Source organism: Hemitrygon akajei, chromosome 1 (genome assembly GCF_048418815.1).
Source record: "Hemitrygon akajei chromosome 1, sHemAka1.3, whole genome shotgun sequence".
In the NCBI taxonomy this organism is placed as follows: domain Eukaryota; kingdom Metazoa; phylum Chordata; class Chondrichthyes; order Myliobatiformes; family Dasyatidae; genus Hemitrygon; species Hemitrygon akajei.
Window position 1 is genome coordinate 17,890,632 of NC_133124.1, and position 20,097 is coordinate 17,910,728.

The following is a 20,097-nucleotide window of genomic DNA, read 5'->3' on the forward strand; positions in this document are numbered from 1 at the left end:
AGTCATTAAGGAGAGGTCTCCAGGATTTTGACCCAATGATAGTGAAGGAAAGCATGGATATTTTCAAGTCAAGATAGTGTGTGGCTTAGAGGGCAACTTCCAGGTAATTCCAAGTTCAAAGTGAATTTATTACCAAAGTACATATATTTTACCATATACAACCCTGAATCTTCTTTTCTTGTGGGCATACTCAATATGTCCAGTAACCAAAATAGAATCAATGAAAGACCACACCAACAGGGTGAACAACCGGTGTGGAACAGACAACAAACTGCAAATACAAAAAGAAAGAAAAAATATTAATAGTATTAATTATAATTATTAATATATGAGCAATAAATATTAAGAACATGAAATGGAAGAGTCCTTGAAAGTGAGTCTGTAGGTTGTGGGAACAATTCAGTGATGGCGCAAGTAAAGCTGAGTGAAGTTATCTCCTTTAGTTCAAGAGCCTGATGGTTGGGGAGTAAAAACTGTTCCTGAAGCTGGTGGTGTGTGTCCAGAGACTCCTGTGCTCTCCTCCTGATGGCAGCAGTGAGAAGAGAGTGTTCCCTGGGTGTGGGGGTGCCTGATAGTAGATGTTGCTTTCCTGCAACAACATTCCATGTAGACCTGCTCAGTGTTGGGGAGGGCTTTACCCGTGATGGACTGGCCCATATCCAATACCTTTTGGAGGATTTTCTGTTCAAGGGCATCGGTGTTTCCATGGTAGGCGTTCTCATGCTTGTGTTGCTGTTGTCCTTCTAGTCAGGAGAGGTTCTGGGTTGTGGAAGGCTTTGTCTAAGAATACATTGGTGCATTGGATCCTATAGATTATACAAAACTCTTGGTACGATGCATCAGTGGTGGAGTGAGTGAATGCTGCTGTATGGGGTCCTTATCAAGGAGGCTGCTGCATCCTATATAGTGTCGAGCTTCTTGTGTGTTGTTGAAGCTGCACTTAACCAGGAAAGTGGAGAGTGCTCCACCACACTTCTGACATGAGCCTTGGTGATGAAGGACTGGCTCTGTGCATTTAGAAGGTGAGTTCATAGGAAATAGGAGCAGGAGTTGATTATCTCGTCCATCAAGCCTGCTCTGCTTTTTTGATACCATCAGGAGTAATCTGCACATGGACTCTGCTCAACCTACCTATCTTTTTCCCCATAACATTTAATTCCCCTGTTATGCAAAAATCTATCTAACTGTGGCTTAATGATGTATTTCTACATTAACCTCTTTCTAATCACATCTGTTGGTGATTTAATCCTCAATAACTGTGAAATATGGTTCACAGACTAGCTGTTTCCTTTCATGGGTGAGTTTACAACCAGAGGGCTCAGTTCTACTTCCATGGACAGAGAAAGCCCCAGATTCATTACTCTCTGGGAAAAGCAGTTCCCCTCGTCTCCAACCTAAATCTATTCTTTGAATACTGAAGCTATCTCCCCTCATTCTCGTCTCACTGACCGGTGGAAACAAATTTTCTACCCCTATTTTATTTATCCCTTTCAAAATGTGTATGTTTCTATAAGATCCACTCTGAATTCCATCAGGTATAGTCCCAGGTTACTGAATCTCTCCTCATAGCTAACCCCCTCATTCCTAGCCTCTGGCTGCTGAGTAGGAACAAGCCACTGGGTTCACCCTTCCTCCTGCTTTTCCTGCTCCAGCTATTCTCCAGGCAATGCCTCACAGTCCTCAGGCTCTGGGCTCATCTCTCTCTCCTCTGAGCACAATATACTATTTTCAGATTTGCAAGATTGTGCAATGTCCAGGACCTGACAATGAAGTGTTCATATCTATCTGATGCACATTGCAATGTAGCCTCAGACCAGTGCAGAGCACAGTATTTCATCCAAGGGGAATTTCAAAGTACACCTAATATCAAGGTATGTATAAATTATACAACCTTAAGATTTGTCTCCTAACAAGCAGGCACAGAACAAGAAACTGGAAAGAACCCATTAATAAGAGACAAGCAAACCTCCAATGCGGAGTGAGAGAATAAAACACAAAATATGCAAACAATAAAAGCTAGCAACAGCATTCGGAATGAAAGTGCGTCCATGGACATGAAGCTCGGAGGAGCTGGAGCAGGCCCACAGCCTTGGTCTCATTTCATCACGCAGCAGCGCAAATTGTCACAAAGCCCGCAGACATGAGGCCCGGCGCGAGCCACCACTGCTGCGGAGACTGGTGTAAATGTCACGGAACAACGAGCAGAACTGGCCCAACCCCCGCCCCTGAGCCCAACACCCTGCCTTTTCTGTCCATCTGGGCTGACGTTTAAATTGTTCAACCGTTAAATCATTCCCCGCACGAGGACCTGGGCCCTACTGCATTGAGATGCTCTGGGCCTGTACGCAGCCGCAGTGTTCCAGCCCATACATGACCCTTCCAGATCAGCCCGGCATTTCGATCAATCCAACCTCACTCTCGGTTTATGTGGATGGGCACCGACTTTACACTGTTCCGCATGCCCCGACTCTGTCTCGACCTCGCTCTGACCACTCCTCCTCGAGCATGCCTTGACTGTGGTTCGAATTTGCCACGCACCCACGTCTCGACCCTCGAGTCAGCCTCGCATTCACTCACCTCTTCATGGTTTGTGTTGGTCATTTGCCACAATTTTCCACCAAAAAAAGTGTTTTCATAAAGTACTTAGTTACATTTCTGGCTTTATGAACCACAAGTAAGCTGTAGCCCATCTCTGGTAGCACCATCTTAAAGCGGAGTTATGATGCTTTCCACAACGGATCTGATACTGAATGGTCTCTTGTTGTATGAAAATAAACGAAAGAGCAAAATTTGGCCCTTCGAGTCTGCTCCATCATTCCATCATGGTTGATTTATTATCCCTCTCAATCCTATTATCCTGCCTTCTCTCCATAACCTTTGACATCTTGACTAATCAAGAACCTATCAACCACCGTTTTAAATACACCCAATGCCTTGGCCTGCACAGCCTTCTGTGACAATGAATTCCACAGATTCAACGCCCTCTGACTAAAGAAATTCCCCTTCATCTGAATTCTAAAGTGATATATTTGTACATTTTTACAAAACTATAAAAGTTTATTAACATCACATGTACACAAGGTACAGACATTCAAGATTTACGAGACAGTAAGTATATTCAGACTAAAATATGGTTACTATAGTCTATAAAACAGTCAATATCCAGAGGGATCCACCGCTCCCGGAAGCCCCCCACTGTACCAATTGCGACCGAGTTCTTCCTCTCCAAGGACAGCCGAGCAGCACACTCCATTTTCTGCCGCCTAGACCTGTAACTGGCCATCTTGACCAGGTGCAGGAGCTAGCCCACCAGGAGATCCTCCTCATGCCCTGCCCCCTTCTGAACTGGGTGTATTCTGAGGCGGTGCGCACTGAGGTTAGACTCCCTCACTACAGGAAACATCTAGGCTGTGAACGAGATTTCACAGTTAGCTTGGATTAAATCTCTAACAGATGTAATCTGATAGAGGTTAACAGTGTAGAACTACTTCATTGCATTTCTCACACTCGCTCACTCACTCGATCCAAGTTGCTAGACAGATACAGACTGGGTCTGTCAGCTTTCATGCTCCTGGCACATGTCTAGATCACACATTGGGACAGCCTGCAGCCCAGGTCTGTGATTTTCCAACTGTGAAAATCAACAGCTATGAAACAACAGGCTGGATCTGTGGAATACCCTGATAGGTGCTTCCAACATGTGCCAAGAGCATTAAAGTGGAAAATCCCAGCCACAATCCTTTCCTGCCATGGGGCACGGTTGTAAATTGTCCAAAATTTAACATTAGAGTCAGCATTTGCACCGACATTACTTGAGGACAATATATAGAAATCTGTAGTTATTTTTCAGTGTGCAGAACAAAAATAATATTGGAACTGCATACCGTTGTTCTTCAGATTCAGAACCAGGTTTATTACCATTGATATATCTCTTGACATTTGTTGTTTTTGCAGTACAGTGCAATACATAAAGAGCTTACCATAAGTTGCCATAATAAATATTTTAATAAAACAAATATATAGTGCAAAAGAGAGCAAAATAATGGGTTTATGAGCCTAGGATAGATCTTCAGAGATGTTAACACCCAGAAGCTTGAACCTTCTCACTCTTTTTTATACTGCTATCCCTCAATGAGGACTGGTGTATGATCTCCCAATTTTCCCTTCCTGAAGACCTCAATCTATTCCTTGGTCTTACTGAGGTTCAATGCAAGGTTATTGTTGCAACACCACTCAGCCAGCAAATTTACCTCACTCCTGTATGCCTTCTCGCCACCATCTGAGATTCTGCCATTGATAGTTGTGTCATCGGCAAATTTATAAGTGGCATTTGATCTGTGGCTAGCCACACATTCATGGGCATAGAGAGAGTAGAGCAGCGGGTTAAGCAGGTATTCTTGAGGTGCATGTTTGTTGATTGTCAACGAGAATCCTTCTGTTGGCTTGATAAAACAAAAACCAAATCAACAGAACAATTATAGGACTGAAACAACTCTGTGGTTGTTAAATGCTGAATATAGCATTATTTGCACATAATACATTGCTTTTGAATTTATTGAGGTCAACAGAACTGAATTGTGCATGCTAACCCCAGTGGAACCATTTTTACTGACAGGAGAAGGGGCAAAGGCGGGTTACTAGCACCTTAAATCCAGTTGCTTTGGGCAGATGGGGCTTATCAGCTGTGGTTGGCAGCTCATCTAGGAGAAAGAAAACTCTGATCTCAACCCTCCACTGCCTTGCGGCTATATCCACTCATGGGGAAGGTTTCAGGAGTAAATCCTGAGGGAAAAATTTGGAGCTGGAATCCCTAAGGCAGTCCAACATTGAGTTCAATGCTGACTAGGAACTCCTTTGATGCTGCTGGTACCACACTGCATTGGTCTCTGCCGTTCCATTGAGTTCATGAGATGCACGGAGAGGGGGAGCTTGCTACATGGGCAACAATTTTCTTTCCATTTCATACTGCCCTGGCTTGCGTATCTAAACAGGTAGGAAGCAACATCCATGGTCGACCTGACTGACTGAGGCTTCACTCATTTCGTTTCTAGTCATGTGTCCTTATTCGGATTTGTCAATGCTTTATGAAGCGGGCTTAGTGGCTGGATTGTGTCGATGGTAGCCTGTGGGTGTGTTAGAAAATGCTCACGAACTGTATTGCACTGAATGCACAAGTGAATCCTAGATTTCTATGTCTACACACTGAGTTGCGCAAGGATTTGTTGGATTTTTTTTTACCAAATTAAAGTCATCAGTAAATTTATCAATATTATCTATTTTGTTATGAGGCATGGAAACAAGCCCTTTGACCCAACCCTATATTGTGGCGAGCATTTGGTCCAGAATGACAGATGAGAAAGTTCGTTAACTCAACAACTGTTCTTATTGTGATAAGTACAAGAACAGACCATGTGCTATGCCCAGGGGAGAGCCCACTCACCCATCTGAAACTCAGTTTGAATCCCTAAACTTGTTTTTTTTTTAATTAATGACTACAATTGTGGGAATATCAATGTGGATTTAATTCACTCCACGAATTGATTGAAAAAAACCTGGAAATTATGGGCTAATTGGTTTGAAATGGATAGAGTCATAGTCATGGAGCACCACAACATTATTATTCTGCCTAATATCATCGACCTGCACCTGAACCACAACCATGCGTACCCATCCCATCCATCTGCTTGTCTAAACGTCTCTTAAATGTTTCAGTCAAGCCTGCATCCACCACTACTATTGGCAATTTATTCCATACTCTTTCCACCCTCTGACTGAAGAACTTTCTCCTCATGTTCCCCTTAAAAATTTAATCTACAACCTCAAGTTCTAGTCTCTCCCCCACCTCAGTAGAAAAAGTATTCTTGCATTTACTCTCTCCATGCCCTCATAACTGTGTATACTGGATGGACGTCAGGGAAAGTGCTTCACTTTATAAGGACTTGTTGACTTGAAATTTCAGGAAAAGAAAACAAAAATGTGATTAGGTAAATACATATAAGAAACAGAAATTGTCTCTGATAAATTTGTTGGAGTTTTGAACTATGGAACCAAAAACATGATTAAAATCAAACCAGGTGGAGACAGCAACCTAGATATTTTTGAAGGCATTTTATAAGAAAATATTACTGGTAATATAATTGATCAAACAATTCATAGACGTGAGTTCAAATCCCACTATAATTGCTGAGGAATTTAAAATCAGTTCAATAATCTGAAACTAAAGAATTAAGCTGTACTGTTGATCATAAAACCACTAGACTATATTTTAAAAAATCCCTTATGGGCAGAAATACACCTTTACTATCTATACATATATCATTTGTTTGTAATATGCTGTTTTGTATGATGTGGGCAATCGTGGTCTTTTCATGACCATGATTGTTCTTGGCAAAGTTTTCTGCAGATGTGGCTTGCCATTGCCTTTTGGGCGGTGTCTTTGCAAAATGGGTGACCGCAGCAATTATCAATACTCTTCAGAGATCGTCTGCGTGGCATCAGTGGTCACATAACCAGGACTTGAGATATGCACCAGCTGCTCATACGACCATCTGCCACCTGCTCCCATGACTTCACGTGACCCCAATCAGAGGTTTATGCAGGTGCTACACCTTGCTCAAGGGTGACCTGCAGGCTAGCAGAGGGAAGGAGCACCTTACACCTCCTTTGGTAGAGACGTATCTCCAACCCACCACCCTGAGGTAGCCCAGCCTAACTCAGGACCCAAAGTAACTGTCTTTTAACTGTGTCGTAAAATGACCTTAGCCTATTTGTTTCCAGTTGATGCGAAGTAACAATAACAGATGGATCTCCCAGTGCCAATACTGGCACCCAGCATGATAATCTAGTATACCCTGTGAGGCCCTCCCTACTGTCTAATGGGACCATGCAAACATATGGGAGGAATTCCACAGACTAATTCAAGGACCAATATGAAATAGCAGATCAAAATTCGTGAGAGTTTTGTCAGACCATCAGCAAAGCTTTCAAGGACTCTTATTGAATTTCCCCATGGGGATGAATAAAGTATCTATCTATCTATCTATCTATCTATTGCTTATTTATTTATATTGTTTACTCTTCCTTTTTGCTTTTGCACAGTTACAACCCTAGTTTGGCAGTCATTCATTGATTTTGTTATCGTTACTATTCTGTAGATCTGTTGAGTATGACCGGAAGAAAATGAATCTCAGGCTTGTATATGGCGACATATATGTACTCTGATAATAAATTTACTTTGAACTTTGTATGATGAATGTAAGAGAAACAGGAAATTAAACTCTGGTGAATTTAAAGTGAGTGTTGGAAACAGAACCTTGTGAGTTTCAACTTAAAGAAAGAAAGGTTAGCTTTATTTGTTACATGTACATCAAAACATAAAGTGAGCGGCGCCATTTGCGCCAACAAACAACATAGTCTGAGGTTTGAGTTGGGGGATGCCTGCAAGTGTCGCCAGGTTTCCAGCACCTGCAATAACGTGCCTGCAATTTATTAGGGTTAATGTTTGGAATGATTGTGAAAACTGGAGCACTTGGAGAAACCCATGTGGTCAACGTACAAACTCACTGCAGTTAGTGGCAGGAATTGAACCACAATCACAATCAATGGTGCTGGAAGGTGCTACACTAACCGCTGCACTGATGTGCCATTTTATAGATCTACTGTAAAGTTTCTGGCCCAGATGTTCCTGAAACCTATGCTGGTCCGACTGTCACACATAAGCCCTCATGAGTGCATGGATCAGTGATAAGGAAGCTCATGGGTAGCAATGACTTGGCGTATGAAGATGTGGGATAGCTGCTGAAACATTGGGATTTCCAAATAATTGAATGTTGGAATTTTTGGAATTTTCCTGTAACATTTATATCACATAGAAGTTAATGGGCTTGATTTCCCTTGAGTGCACCCCCTCCCAAAGACTTTGCCCCTGTTTCCTCCTGCCTGCCCTTATCTGTTGGGGGTATAAAGGCTGATATATGCTGAGTGTACAGTACAGTGCAGAACTTTTAGGCACCCTATACAAGTGCCTGAGACTTTTGCACAGCACTGTGTGTATTCATCCTATATGTAATCTGCCTATGTGAAATAAGGAAGTTCAGCGCAAATGCAGTCAAATTTTTGAGTTAGTTTCTGGTTCACTTATTTTTTCCATGTCTATTGAAACATACAGTAAAAATGTTTTTTGTGTTGATAACCAACGCAACCTAAGAATGTGCTAGGAGAAGCCAACAAATATCGTCATACGTTCTGGAGCCAACATAACATGCCCTGCATGTTCAGCAGAACAACACAAGCAGCAAGAAGAAGAAGAACAACAACAAAAAAACAACCCCTTTCTCACCCTCCCACCCACTGATACACTCACACGCACAGACAAACTTCCAACCTCAGGACAAGCTGTCATTGCCCTCTAACCTCCAGTCCTTAGCCGTGGACTCTCAGAATCTCAAACATTGGGCCTGCAGCAACTGGTCCTTTGCCCAGATTTGCAGACCTCCAACCTCTTGACATGCTGATCCAGGGTCTCAACCATCAGGCCTCAACCTCCGGACTTACTGACCAGTCTTCAACCGATGGGCTTTGATTTCTAGACTCACCATTCCCTGGACTTTGAGCTCCCAACTTTGCAGATCTCTGGGTATTGACTCCAGGACTTGTAAATCACAGTATTTTGAACTCTGGGCCTTGACCTCTGGTCTTGCATGTACATCCAATAGATTTGTCCATCTGGAGGACCATTAATCCTCGTCCTTGGGGCACTCCAACCTCAGCCATTGACTAGTCTTTGTCCTTAACCCCTGAAACCTGACATCTGTCACTGGAATTGCTGGCCTTAAACCATGGAGAACTTTGACTTGGACTCCGACCACCAGCGCCTGCTTCCATCTCATCATTTACTACTCCTACCCTCTAACTCCCTCTCATCCCTGTCCTGACCCATAATTCCTGGATTACTAATAGATAGATAGATAGATAGATAGATAGATACTTTATTCATCCCCATGGGGAAATTCAACTTTTTTTCCAATGTCCCATACACTTGTTGTAGCAAATCTAATTACATACAATATTTAACTCAGTAAAAAATATGATATGCATCTAAATCACTATCTCAAAAAGCATTAATAATAGCTTTTAAAAAGTTCTTAAGTCCTGGCGGTTGAATTGTAAAGCCTAATGGCATTGGGGAGTATTGACCTCTTCATCCTGTCTGAGGAGCATTGCATCGATAGTAATCTGTCGCTGAAACTGCTTCTCTGTCTCTGGATGGTGCTATGTAGAGGATGTTCAGAGTTTTCCATAATTGACCGTACCTACTCACCCAAAATGTCGATTTTTTACTCTTCTCCATGGAAGCTGCCTGGCCGGCTGAGTTCCTCCAGCATTTTGTGTGTGTTGCCATAATTCCCCATGCTGTCTTCAAAACCATCCCTACAAAACTAAAAAAAAAGGCAAAGTCTCAGCCCCAAAATCGTTCCCATAGTTCTTTATATGAAACAAAAAAGCAGAAAGTTGGAGGAACTCAGTTGGTCAAGTGGGGTCTTGATGCAAGGTTTCAATCTAAAATGTAGACCAACCCTCTGCCCTCACAGATACTGCCTGTCCCACTGAGTTCCTCCAGCAGCTTATATTAGCTCTAGATTCCAGTATCTTCAGTCTCTTGTGTGTCTTTTATGTTTATTGTTTTCTGGGGGTATTTTCTAACCCATTTAAAGTCCTTCAGGCATGTCAACTCTAGGATTATGTGCATGAAAATCCCAGGATATTAGCTGTTTCTGAGATACTCAAACCCGGAACCAACAATTATTCCATGGCCAAAGTAAATTAGATCACATTTCTTCCCCATTCTGTTGTTGGATCTGAACAATAACTGAACCTCTTGACCATGTCTGCATGCTTTTATGCATTGAGTTGCTGCCACATGATTGGCTGATTAGAAATTTGTGTTTACGCGCAGATGGGCTTAATAAAGTAGCCACTGAGTGCATATTCATAAGGAAGTATTTAAATTGACTATTAAAGTTGACTTCTCTTTCCAATAAAGACTTTTTGAAATTTATTTGCCATTGAAGTCCAGGAGAGATAAAATGTCTGTCTAAAAATAGTGTTTGACTTTCAGTCACAACAGTTAATTGTCTTGAAGTTATTTTACTTTTGTTTTTGGCGAGGTGTGAAAGCTTTGTGGTTTATACTTTGGGCAGCTGTGATCTCCAAAGGCCCTAATGTAGGAGATATCAAAGGCCATGCCTGGGTTTATCAGTTGACTAGCTTCTGTGTGTGTGGTTAATTACTGTATTAAAGACTTGCTTGATTCCTCTCATTCTACCCCATGGACCTAGTACTGTATCTAAAGGTATTTAGTACCTAACCAGCTTGAGAGCATTTGTTACATGGCTTCTTAGCTTCATAACAGCCGTGTCTGGCTCATATGGCATAGTTCACTTCAAGTGGAGTGGAGTCATCAACTTCCATTAAAATGATAATTGGTTTAGTTATTTTGCATTAATTTATAATTTTATTAACAAGCATAGTTATGTAAATTGTGTCAATTTAATTTTTATTCATAATTTCTAAATATTTTAGTGAATTGTTTTGTGTTTACAAAATATGTATGGCCACATTCAATTACTTAGACTTAGTGTCTATTTAGTATCAGATTATTTTTATATTTATTTATTTATTGTGATACAACAAGAATAGGCCATTCTGGCCCTTCGAGTCACACCTCCCCAACAATCCTCTGATTTAATCCCAGCCTAATCTCACATCAACTTACAATGACAAATTGCCCTATCAACCAGTACGTCTTTTGGACTGTGAGGAGACAGGAGCACCCGGAGGAGATCCATGCAGACACAGGAAACCGTACAAACCCCTTACAAGCAATGGCAGAAATTGTACCTAGGTAGCTGATATTGTAAAGTGTTTTGCTAACCACTATGCTACCATGCCTCCTGATTCTGGCACTCACCTACACAACAGAGTCCGCACAATAATTAATTCAATGATATCTCTTTATCTAAAAGCAAAATAAGAGAACAGCAAACTTAAAATTGAACAAGAGAGGTTGGGGGAGATAGGTGACAGAAATAGCAAGTAAAATTGTTTATTAATCTCATTTTTAATAAGTTATTCCTCAAAATAAAGCTCTGAAGGAACTTCAGACCTCTGGACCCAACAGCTTGCTTGGCAATAATTAATGAAGGTTAGAGTGTCACCTTCAAAAAATAGCAAATCAGTGATAGAACAGCAGCTGTTTATTGAGATCTCAGGATCTGAATTTCAGAAAGTGAATCCCATTTATAACCACCGCTCTTTAACACATTTCCTGCTTGTGGTCATGGTTAAGTGTTGAGTTATAAGAGTAATCATGCTGGTAAATCATAAACATAAATGATTCTGCAGATGCTGGAAACCCTTAGCAACATGCACAAAATGTTGTAGGAACTCAGCAGATCGGGCAGGATTAATGGAGAGGAATGAACAGACGACCACTTGGGTCAAGACCCTTCATCAGGAGCTTTCATCAGTCTTGGCCCAAATTGTCAATTGATGTTCATCTCCATAGATGCTGTCTGACCTGTTGAGTTCCTCCAGTAATTTGTGTGTGGACATTACGCTGATAAATTTCCTCTTACAGCTGACAGTGCAAGCCTCAACATTTTCTCAGAATCAGAAATAGGTTTAATATCTCAGCATATGTTGTGAAATTTGTTTGTATGTGGCAACAGTACATTGCGATACATAATAAAAACAGTAAATTACAGTAAAAAATGTGTGTGTGTGTATATATATATATATGTTAATTAAATAAGTAGTCCATAAAAAGTAGTGAGGTAGTGTTCATGGATTCAATGTCCATTCAGAAATTTGATGGCAGAGGGGAAGAAGTTGTTCCTGAATCAGTTGAGTTTAGTTGATGTGTTCTCCATTGTAAGGGGCTCTGAAACTTCCATCATTTGCATATCCCAGTCAATAAATATTCTACTAATTTTACATTTACAATAAATCTAAAAGATGTTAATACCTTTTCTCAGATTCACTGGTGGTGGCTCCTGCAGGCAAAGGAGAGGATACCAATTCATCTGATAGAAAATAATGCAGAAGTATTTCAGACAATGAGCTTTAGTTTCGTAAGAAGATTGCTGATGAATTTGTGGATGTGGCTTTGTGTATATGATCTTACTGAATTGTGCTCTATTTTCCCCTGATGTAGGTTAACTGGCTTTCAGATACCCGCGCCTGTGACGAGCACTGGGTCTGTGTTTGCATTGCGTCTTACTAGTGACTTCGCTGTCAGCGCTCATGGATTTAAGTTATTCTATCAAGGTAAGACAAGTAAAATGCCAATGTCCAATCAGCTATTCATGGATATACTCAAGTTGTTAAGCTCTTCTGGTGTTTTAATTGTTGCATCATTGCAAGATGGAAAAGGATGTATCTTATTGGCACAAGTGTAGTGTCTGGATTTACTGTCCTGTATCATTCACCAGGCCATCGTATTCTGCATTGAAAACGTATTTGCAGTGCTCTCATGATTTTATACTCTGCTGATTGGAATATGTTGTTGATTATTAGTAGGGCGTGGAATCTCTGTGTAAAATATTTCACTCTGGGGCAGAGAAGTACATACGCATAATTAATGGACTGTACAAAATCCAGCGTGATGGATAGTCAGCATGTGGTAATGAGATGTTAGTTATTTCGCACTGTGATGAGCACTGGTGGATTAATGTAAAGAACTCACTGTGTAAAAAGACAATAATGTTTCGGCTGCCTATTATATTTATCATGTGTAGGGATGGAACCAAATGAGTTTTATGTTAGGTTGAGAAAGGGCACGTTTTGTTTTTGCATTTCTTGTTGTCAATAGCCCGAATCTCGATGTAGAGAGACTGCACACTTTTCTTGTGTAACTGTAAGATGTTGTCACTGAAACAGCTTGTATTCTGATGTTGATAGGATTATATTATGTATTGAGCTTTAAATGATGTGATAGGAGAAAAAGGATGAAGTCAAGGGTAGAGCATAGTATCTCTGGGGAAGTTCTTAAGATTTCCCTGAGTTCCACCAATGCTCCAAATGATTCCAATGTTTTATCAACCATAACTAATAGCACCTATAAAGGCTTGATCTATCATAATTTTCAAAAGCTAAGTGATTAACAACTTAAGAACTAAAGCAATGACCCAGATATTGGATGTTCATTGGACTCTGCGGTTCCACATTGAAAGTATACCGTTTGGCCTGTGGCTATAAGAAGAACATTAATTTTATTGAAATGTATGGGGCCTTCCCGTGTTCATCTGCTTCTCTCCCATCCATGGAGAAGCTCTTCATAATTTCAGGGGACATGCATTTATTCCACTCATGTTAGCATTCATTGACCAGATTGGTTATAATGAGAGAATTAAATTGGACTCGTACGCATCAAAAAATAGGTAATTGACTGTTAACTTACAAATTGTTTCTAATTGCATTTCATTTAAAGTTCAGAATAGTTTAATGTCTTTTTCCAGTAAGCAAATGCAAAGAAGAATAGAATAATTGGTTCTCTGGATCTGATACAACACAAAAATAGCAATAAGATAAAGAACACAATAAATATAAATACATAAGATAGCTTATATACAAACGTAGATTGACTGTATGTCCATAAAGTGACGTTAAGTACAAGAGTGACTGTACATAAAGTGACTGACAGAAAATAATAAAGTAGTGGTGGTTGGGGGGGGGGTGTGGAGGGTTGAGTTAGTGGGTGGAGCCTTACTACTTGGGGAAAGTCATTGTTTTTGAGTGTGATGGTCCTGGTGTGGATGCTATGTAGCCTCCTCCTTGATGGGACTGGGTCAGACAGTCCATGAGCAAAGTGGGTGGGATCTTTCATAATGTTACTGGGCCCTTTTCCAGCACCTTTCTGTATATATGTCCTTTATGGCGGGTAGGCTCATGCAAGTGATGCATTGGGCAGTTTTGACTACCCCATTATAAAGTTGTCCTGTTCACTGCAGTGCAGTTTCTGTACCGTGCAGCAATTCAGCATGTTAGGATGCCCTCTACTGTGCATCTGCAGAAGGATGTGAGCATTGACATTGTCAGAGCTCTGCAATATTTGATCCCTGGGTTCTTTTAGGAGTACAGGAATGAGCGAGAAACTTTGTTTCATTGATTCTTCACGAGCGTTTACCATAAAGTTTAAACATAGACACAGAGCAGTTGAAACTAAGTGAGGAGCTGAGAAGCAAAGGAGAGATTCAATAGATTTAATGAAAAGAAGAAGGCGAGAAAGGTGGCGCCTTTGAAAAATCTATCACCTTTATACTTCAGATAGCAAAAGATTCTTCAGATAGAAATAACCCAGTTAAGAGGTAACAAGTAAAACAATTAAAACACATGTATAATGCACTAATACTTAGCTAATTAAAAATGAAAAGGTATTTGTAACTGCTATTCTGCCTTCTTCCAGTAAGTGGGAATGAACCACAACATACCGTGAAAAATATGAGTTTGATAATGATACGTATTGTTAAAAATAAATATTATGGTTTATTTTTCCTGACATGATTAAAACTACAATTTTGGTCTTGCATTAATTCAATTAATATCTTATAGAAAGTATAAAAAAACAACCATTTCCAAAAATGTCCATCGGCCAGCTTCTTTCAGCCTCGTCAGTAAGTGGAGGCATTGACGAGCTTCCATATGTGTAGTATGTGTTCTGGGACCATGAGAGCTTGTGCAAGATGTGCTCTCCCTGAAGTTTTAAACTGCTTGCTGTTTCGACTGCTGTACCACCATTGTGAATTCATCTTGTAGTGACCTTTTTCTCATCATGCAAATAAAATAAATAGAAATTGTCTTGCTAAATTAACATATTTCAGTGCAGAATATAAACTACTACTACTAGAACAATCATATTTTACAGATCCATCATTTTGTAAACAAATTAGAATTTTTTTTCTTAATCCTGTGACGTTGGGAATGCATCTCATCTGAGTAAGACTGAAAACATTTATACCTCTATGTACAGCATTATTGATCTAAGGCTCTAAGGGGAAACAAAATTATTCATGACCATGACTTTCTTGACATGTTTCTGCAAAAGTCAAGCAACTGTAACAAGAGAAGAAAATATTACAGATGTGCCCCTCATTCATTTGGATAAGTTCCACATAAGAATATATGAGTTAATTTTATTGCTGCTTCATGCTAAGGTAGAATCTTGCAGATGATGAGCTCAGGAAGATTGAAGCTTCAATGGACTTCAATCCTTGTAGCTCTTGTGGTTGTGCAAGATGCCTTGTCAGTCATAAAAAAAAACCGTGAGATTTGAAGGGGGGTGGTTTGCCCTGTGTAAAATTCAATCACAATTTTTTTATGTGTACAATTTGAAAAAGATGCTTTCTTCACTTGCTTGTGAAATATAGTCAAATGCTTATATACTTGCCTTATTTTAGGAAATATTTGCATTCTATATGAATATTTATGTGCAAAATAATGCACATTTCGAAATGTTTGCACCTACTGGAAAACTGCAATGCAGAGAATACGGAACGTGATATCTTTTATTGTAACTTAATACCTGCCAACAGAGCTTCATGTTTTCTTGTTAGTCTCTGATTCTAGCATTTATCTCGACCAAGACTTACTCCTCTGATGTTTGTTTTGCAATTGTTCAAAGATAACCTTGATTCTGGCACCAGAAGGCAAAGGATCGGCCTGAACATATTTCTATGACCTCAGAAATGCCTGTCTGTATCCCTAATAATAGAATTGACGTTAATCATTTTGCTCCCTCCCTCCCTGTACAGCTGAACTACTCTTGGAACTGTTGTTCTAACCCCATTAATACTTCTCAGGAGCAACTTCTTCCTAATTTAAAACCAATGTATTAAAGACTTACTCATGGGTTGCCTGAAATATCTGCTAGATTCTTTATGTCTGCCTGGCATTGATAGGTTCATCCCCTACCTGCACACCTTTTGAGATGTGAGTAGCTAATTCTCAGGGAGGGCCTGCAGTGATGCCAACTGTTGCTCAAGCTCCAAAGCCAACTCAAAACTCAAACAAATTTCCCCATAACTGTAAAAAAAAGTAAATAAGAGAAAATCTGCAAATGCTGGAAATCTGAGTAACACACACACACAATGCTGGACGAACTCCGCAGGCATGGCAGCATCTATGGAAAAAAGGTATAGTTGACGTTTCGGACTGAAACCCTTCGGCACAACTGGAGAAAAAAAGCTGAGGAGTAATTAAAAGGGGGGGGAACAAAACACCAAGCGATAGGTGAATACTGGAAGGGGAGGGATGAAGTAAAGAGTTGGGGTTGATTGGTGAAAGAGACAGAAGGACATGGAAGAAAGGAAGTGGTGGGAGGAGCACCAGAGAGAGGCATTGTGTAGGCAAGGAGATAAGGTGAGAGAGGGAAAAGAGGGAGGGAGAGGGGGGATGGTGAAGGAGGGGTGAGGGGTATTATTCAAAGTCTGAGAAAATGATATTCGTGCCATCAGGTTGGAGGCTACCTTAATGGGAATATAAGGTGTTGTTCCTCCAACCTAAGTGTGCCCTCATCCAGGCCATGGATGGACATATCAAAATGGGAAGTGGAATTAAAATGGATGGTCATCGGGAGATCCTGCTTGTTCTGGCAGACAGAGCAAACAAAATTGTACTACGTTTGGAAATTCTTTGTAAGTTTTAGCTCCATGCCAAGCATTATTTGTCAAAATTGAAATCATCATCATTATGAGCCATATTGTATGCAATGGGCAATCATGGTCCAAGATCAGGTCCTGATGAAGGGTTTTGTCCCGAAATGTCAACTGTTTACTCATTTCCATAGATGCTGCCTGGCCTGCTGAGCTTCTCCAGCATTTTGTGTGTGTGTGTGTGTTGCTTAGTTCCTATAAGTCAGTTTTTTTCATATGATGCAGCAGCTACCTGCAACATGATACTGCGCACACAAAGTGCTAGGGGAATGCGGGGTCTGGCCCGAGCTAAGGTAGTTTGTTCCCTTCTGTAGACCTTGACCTGCTGTGTTCCTCCAGAGTTTTATGTGTGTTGCTAAATATTTTCAGCATCTGCATAATCTCTTGTGTTAATGATTTTTGTACCATAATACTCATATTTTTAAACAAGCTTGCTGTAAATAAGTGGTCTTTTTCTGTGACAATCAAATTGGGATTTGGGTAAGATGTAACTCCTGTTTAACACACTAAGTGGGGTTTGATGGAGAGCACATAGTGAATGCATTCCTTACAAACAAACGTTGCCTTTTCAGTTTTCTGCTGTCGTTCTGGTGAACGTACTCACTTCAATGCCTTCCCCGGTATATTCTTATAAAATCAGCCCACTGTTTTTCTCTACATTGCTACGTACATTTAGAGTCAGTTTGGTTTAGTTTAACTTAATTCTTTATTTTTAGTTACCTGTAAGTGTGCCGATTGTGTTGAGCGCTCTGCTGTCTCACAGTGTCATTTCCCAGCAGTCCCCGTGGTATCTGCTGGGGTCAAACTGAGCTGATGCACTCAGGTTGGTTTTATGGTGCCTTTCCCACCAGACATGACATGATATTCCATTCCTTTAGAAATGGGGATGTGTAAATGTGTACATATTGTTTGTATACTGCATTTAAGGTAGATACTTCTGTTTATTTTGTTATATGGTTGCAAATACATCATGGGGTGCATCACATTCTAATTCATGCGTCAATTTAAATTAAAAATGGTAATTAAAGATGGTATGCCCTCGTGCTTAATAAAAGGACCCCATCGCCCTCATTATGAGAGAGGGATAGGAGCTACCAAGAGTTCACACTGGACAACAACAAGTTCAGAGCTTTAAATTATTGTGCTTTCTTGCAGATATCATTTTGTAAATATTGGCATTTTTCTTTTCACTGTTTCACTAATTTTCACTAATTTTTGTAAGTTTGATTTTTGTCAATCTTAATAAACACCTTTGCTCTTAAGTGGTAAGTGACTTCAGCCATTTTGACTTTGATTATAACTAATTTTTAACATGGGGGTTTCAATGATATTGAGTGCACAGTCTGTGAGCTCTAAACTTCAGACTTTAATCCCTGTCTGATAAGTATCCTCACTTTAGGGTAATTAAACTGTATCAGCCTACTCGTTAAGGACTAGTTGACCTCATTACTTCAGGCTCTATGGAAAGATATCAGTCAATGGTCAGTATTTTTAGCAGTGAGTCCCCGCTCCATTCAGGAAGGAGATACTTCCAGCTAATGAAGCAGCTTAAATTGTATTTTATTTTAGTAAGACACATTTAATTTTGATGAAATATTCTTGGACTTAAAATTATAAAGCATTTACAAGCGCAATTATAATTCTTACAAGCTAGAAAGACATGCCAACAAGTCCTTCACTGCAGAAACTGAAGGCTGAGGAATAAATTCTAGATCTTCTTTCTGTCACCCTTAGTTTAGTCATTCCTAACATCTTGGCTGCTTTCTAATATTTGTACTGTTTTTCTGCAAGTTGACATCACAGTTACATTTATCGGGTCAGGTGGATGCAATGTTTAATTAGGCCAACGTGGATCATGTTATTTCTGTGACCATGAGGCTGAGCAAGGAATATTGGTTAGAAGTTTAACTTACTAAATAAGTTCTTGACCCTTGGAAAGGTCATGCTGCTTTGTTGACAAACTGTGGTTAGCAAAAAGGCCTTTGGGACCTGGAAAGTGAATATCCATTACAGAGTGCAGGCAAATTGGCTCTTAGCAGGAAGTCATTGTCAGACAATCCACAATTTAAAGTCAGGTCAACAGTGCACAATTCATCAAAGTCAAAGTGAATTTATTATCAAAGTACCTATATCAACATATTCTGCCTTAAGATTCATTTTCTTGCATGCATTGACAGGAAAATAAAGAAGTACTGTGGCAACCCACTTCCTAGCACACTCGAACCGGCTCACAAATAGCCAGCGCGCAGGCACAAAGGCCAGGTCCGCAACAAAGGAAAAAAGCCTGCGGGGGTTTGTGAGTACGTGTCCCTTAGAGCATCCGCGCCCGGGGAGGGCGGGATGAGGGAGGCTTAAAAGCAAGGCTGTGAAGTTTGAATAAAATCATCTTTAATTGCAGTTTACCGACTCCGTGTCGTTATTTTAGCGCTGTGTGTAGCACACCGCTACAATTGGTGACCCCGATGGTCCAAACAATTTTTGGACCGGAGATGACCGACGCCGCATCTGTTCATGCGGTTTCGTTGAAACTGCCAAGCTTCTGGACGCTGCGACCTCACCTATGGTTCCAGCAAGCGGAAGCCCAATTCCACGTTCGGCAGATAACCTCAGAGGACACACGTTACTACTACGTGATGAGCTCCCTCGACCAGGACACAGCGGCCCAGGTTGCGGACTTCGTACAGTCTCCCCCGGCGGACGGCAAGTACACGGAATTCAAAGCCCTGCTCCTAAGGACTTTCGGACTCTCGGACTCTCACGGCGCGAGCGAGCTGCCCGCTTACTGCACCTGGACGGCTTGGGAGACAGACCGCCATTGGCTTTAATGAATGAGATGTTGTCTTTGGCCGGCGGACACACACCCTGCCTCATGTTTGAGCGGGCATTCCTGGAGCAGCTGCCCGAGGACATACGCCTGCTGCTGTCCGACGCGGATTTCAGCGACCCCCGGAAGGTGGCAACCCGGGCGGACTTGCTGTGGAAAGCCAAGAAGGTGATTGGGGCGTCCATCGCACAGATCAACAGGCCACGCTCCCAGCAGCAAACCAGACCAGGCCCGGCCACAGAGCCCGCTAGCCCCAGAGGCAGGGGTGGGGAGCCCAACGAACACTGGTGTTTCTACCACCAGCGATGGGGCGCAGAAGCCCGCCATTGTCGCCCGCCCTGCCAGTTCCCGGGAAACGCCAGGGCCAGCCGCCACTGATGGCTACGGCGGCTGGCCGTCGGGATAGCCTCCTGTATGTGTGGGACAAGAGGTTGGGACGCCGTTTTTTGGTCGACACCTGTGCTGAGATCAGCGTCTTACCTCCGTCGAGTTACGACACCCGCAACAGGGCACTGCGTCCCCCACTGAGGGCCGTGAATGGCAACACGGTAAGGACCTACGGCA

The 20,097-nt window shown here is 41.3% G+C and overlaps 1 protein-coding gene across 1 annotated transcript in view; it reads left to right on the plus strand.

Moving 5' to 3' along the window:
- The window catches only part of csmd3b (CUB and Sushi multiple domains 3b), a 2,154,916-nt gene that overhangs the window by 422,754 nt on the left and 1,712,065 nt on the right, over positions 1 to 20,097 (plus strand). The window contains exon 3 of the mRNA XM_073038951.1: positions 12,215 to 12,327. Coding sequence (XP_072895052.1) covers positions 12,215 to 12,327 — 113 coding nt within the window. The remainder of the gene's footprint in view (positions 1 to 12,214; positions 12,328 to 20,097) is intronic.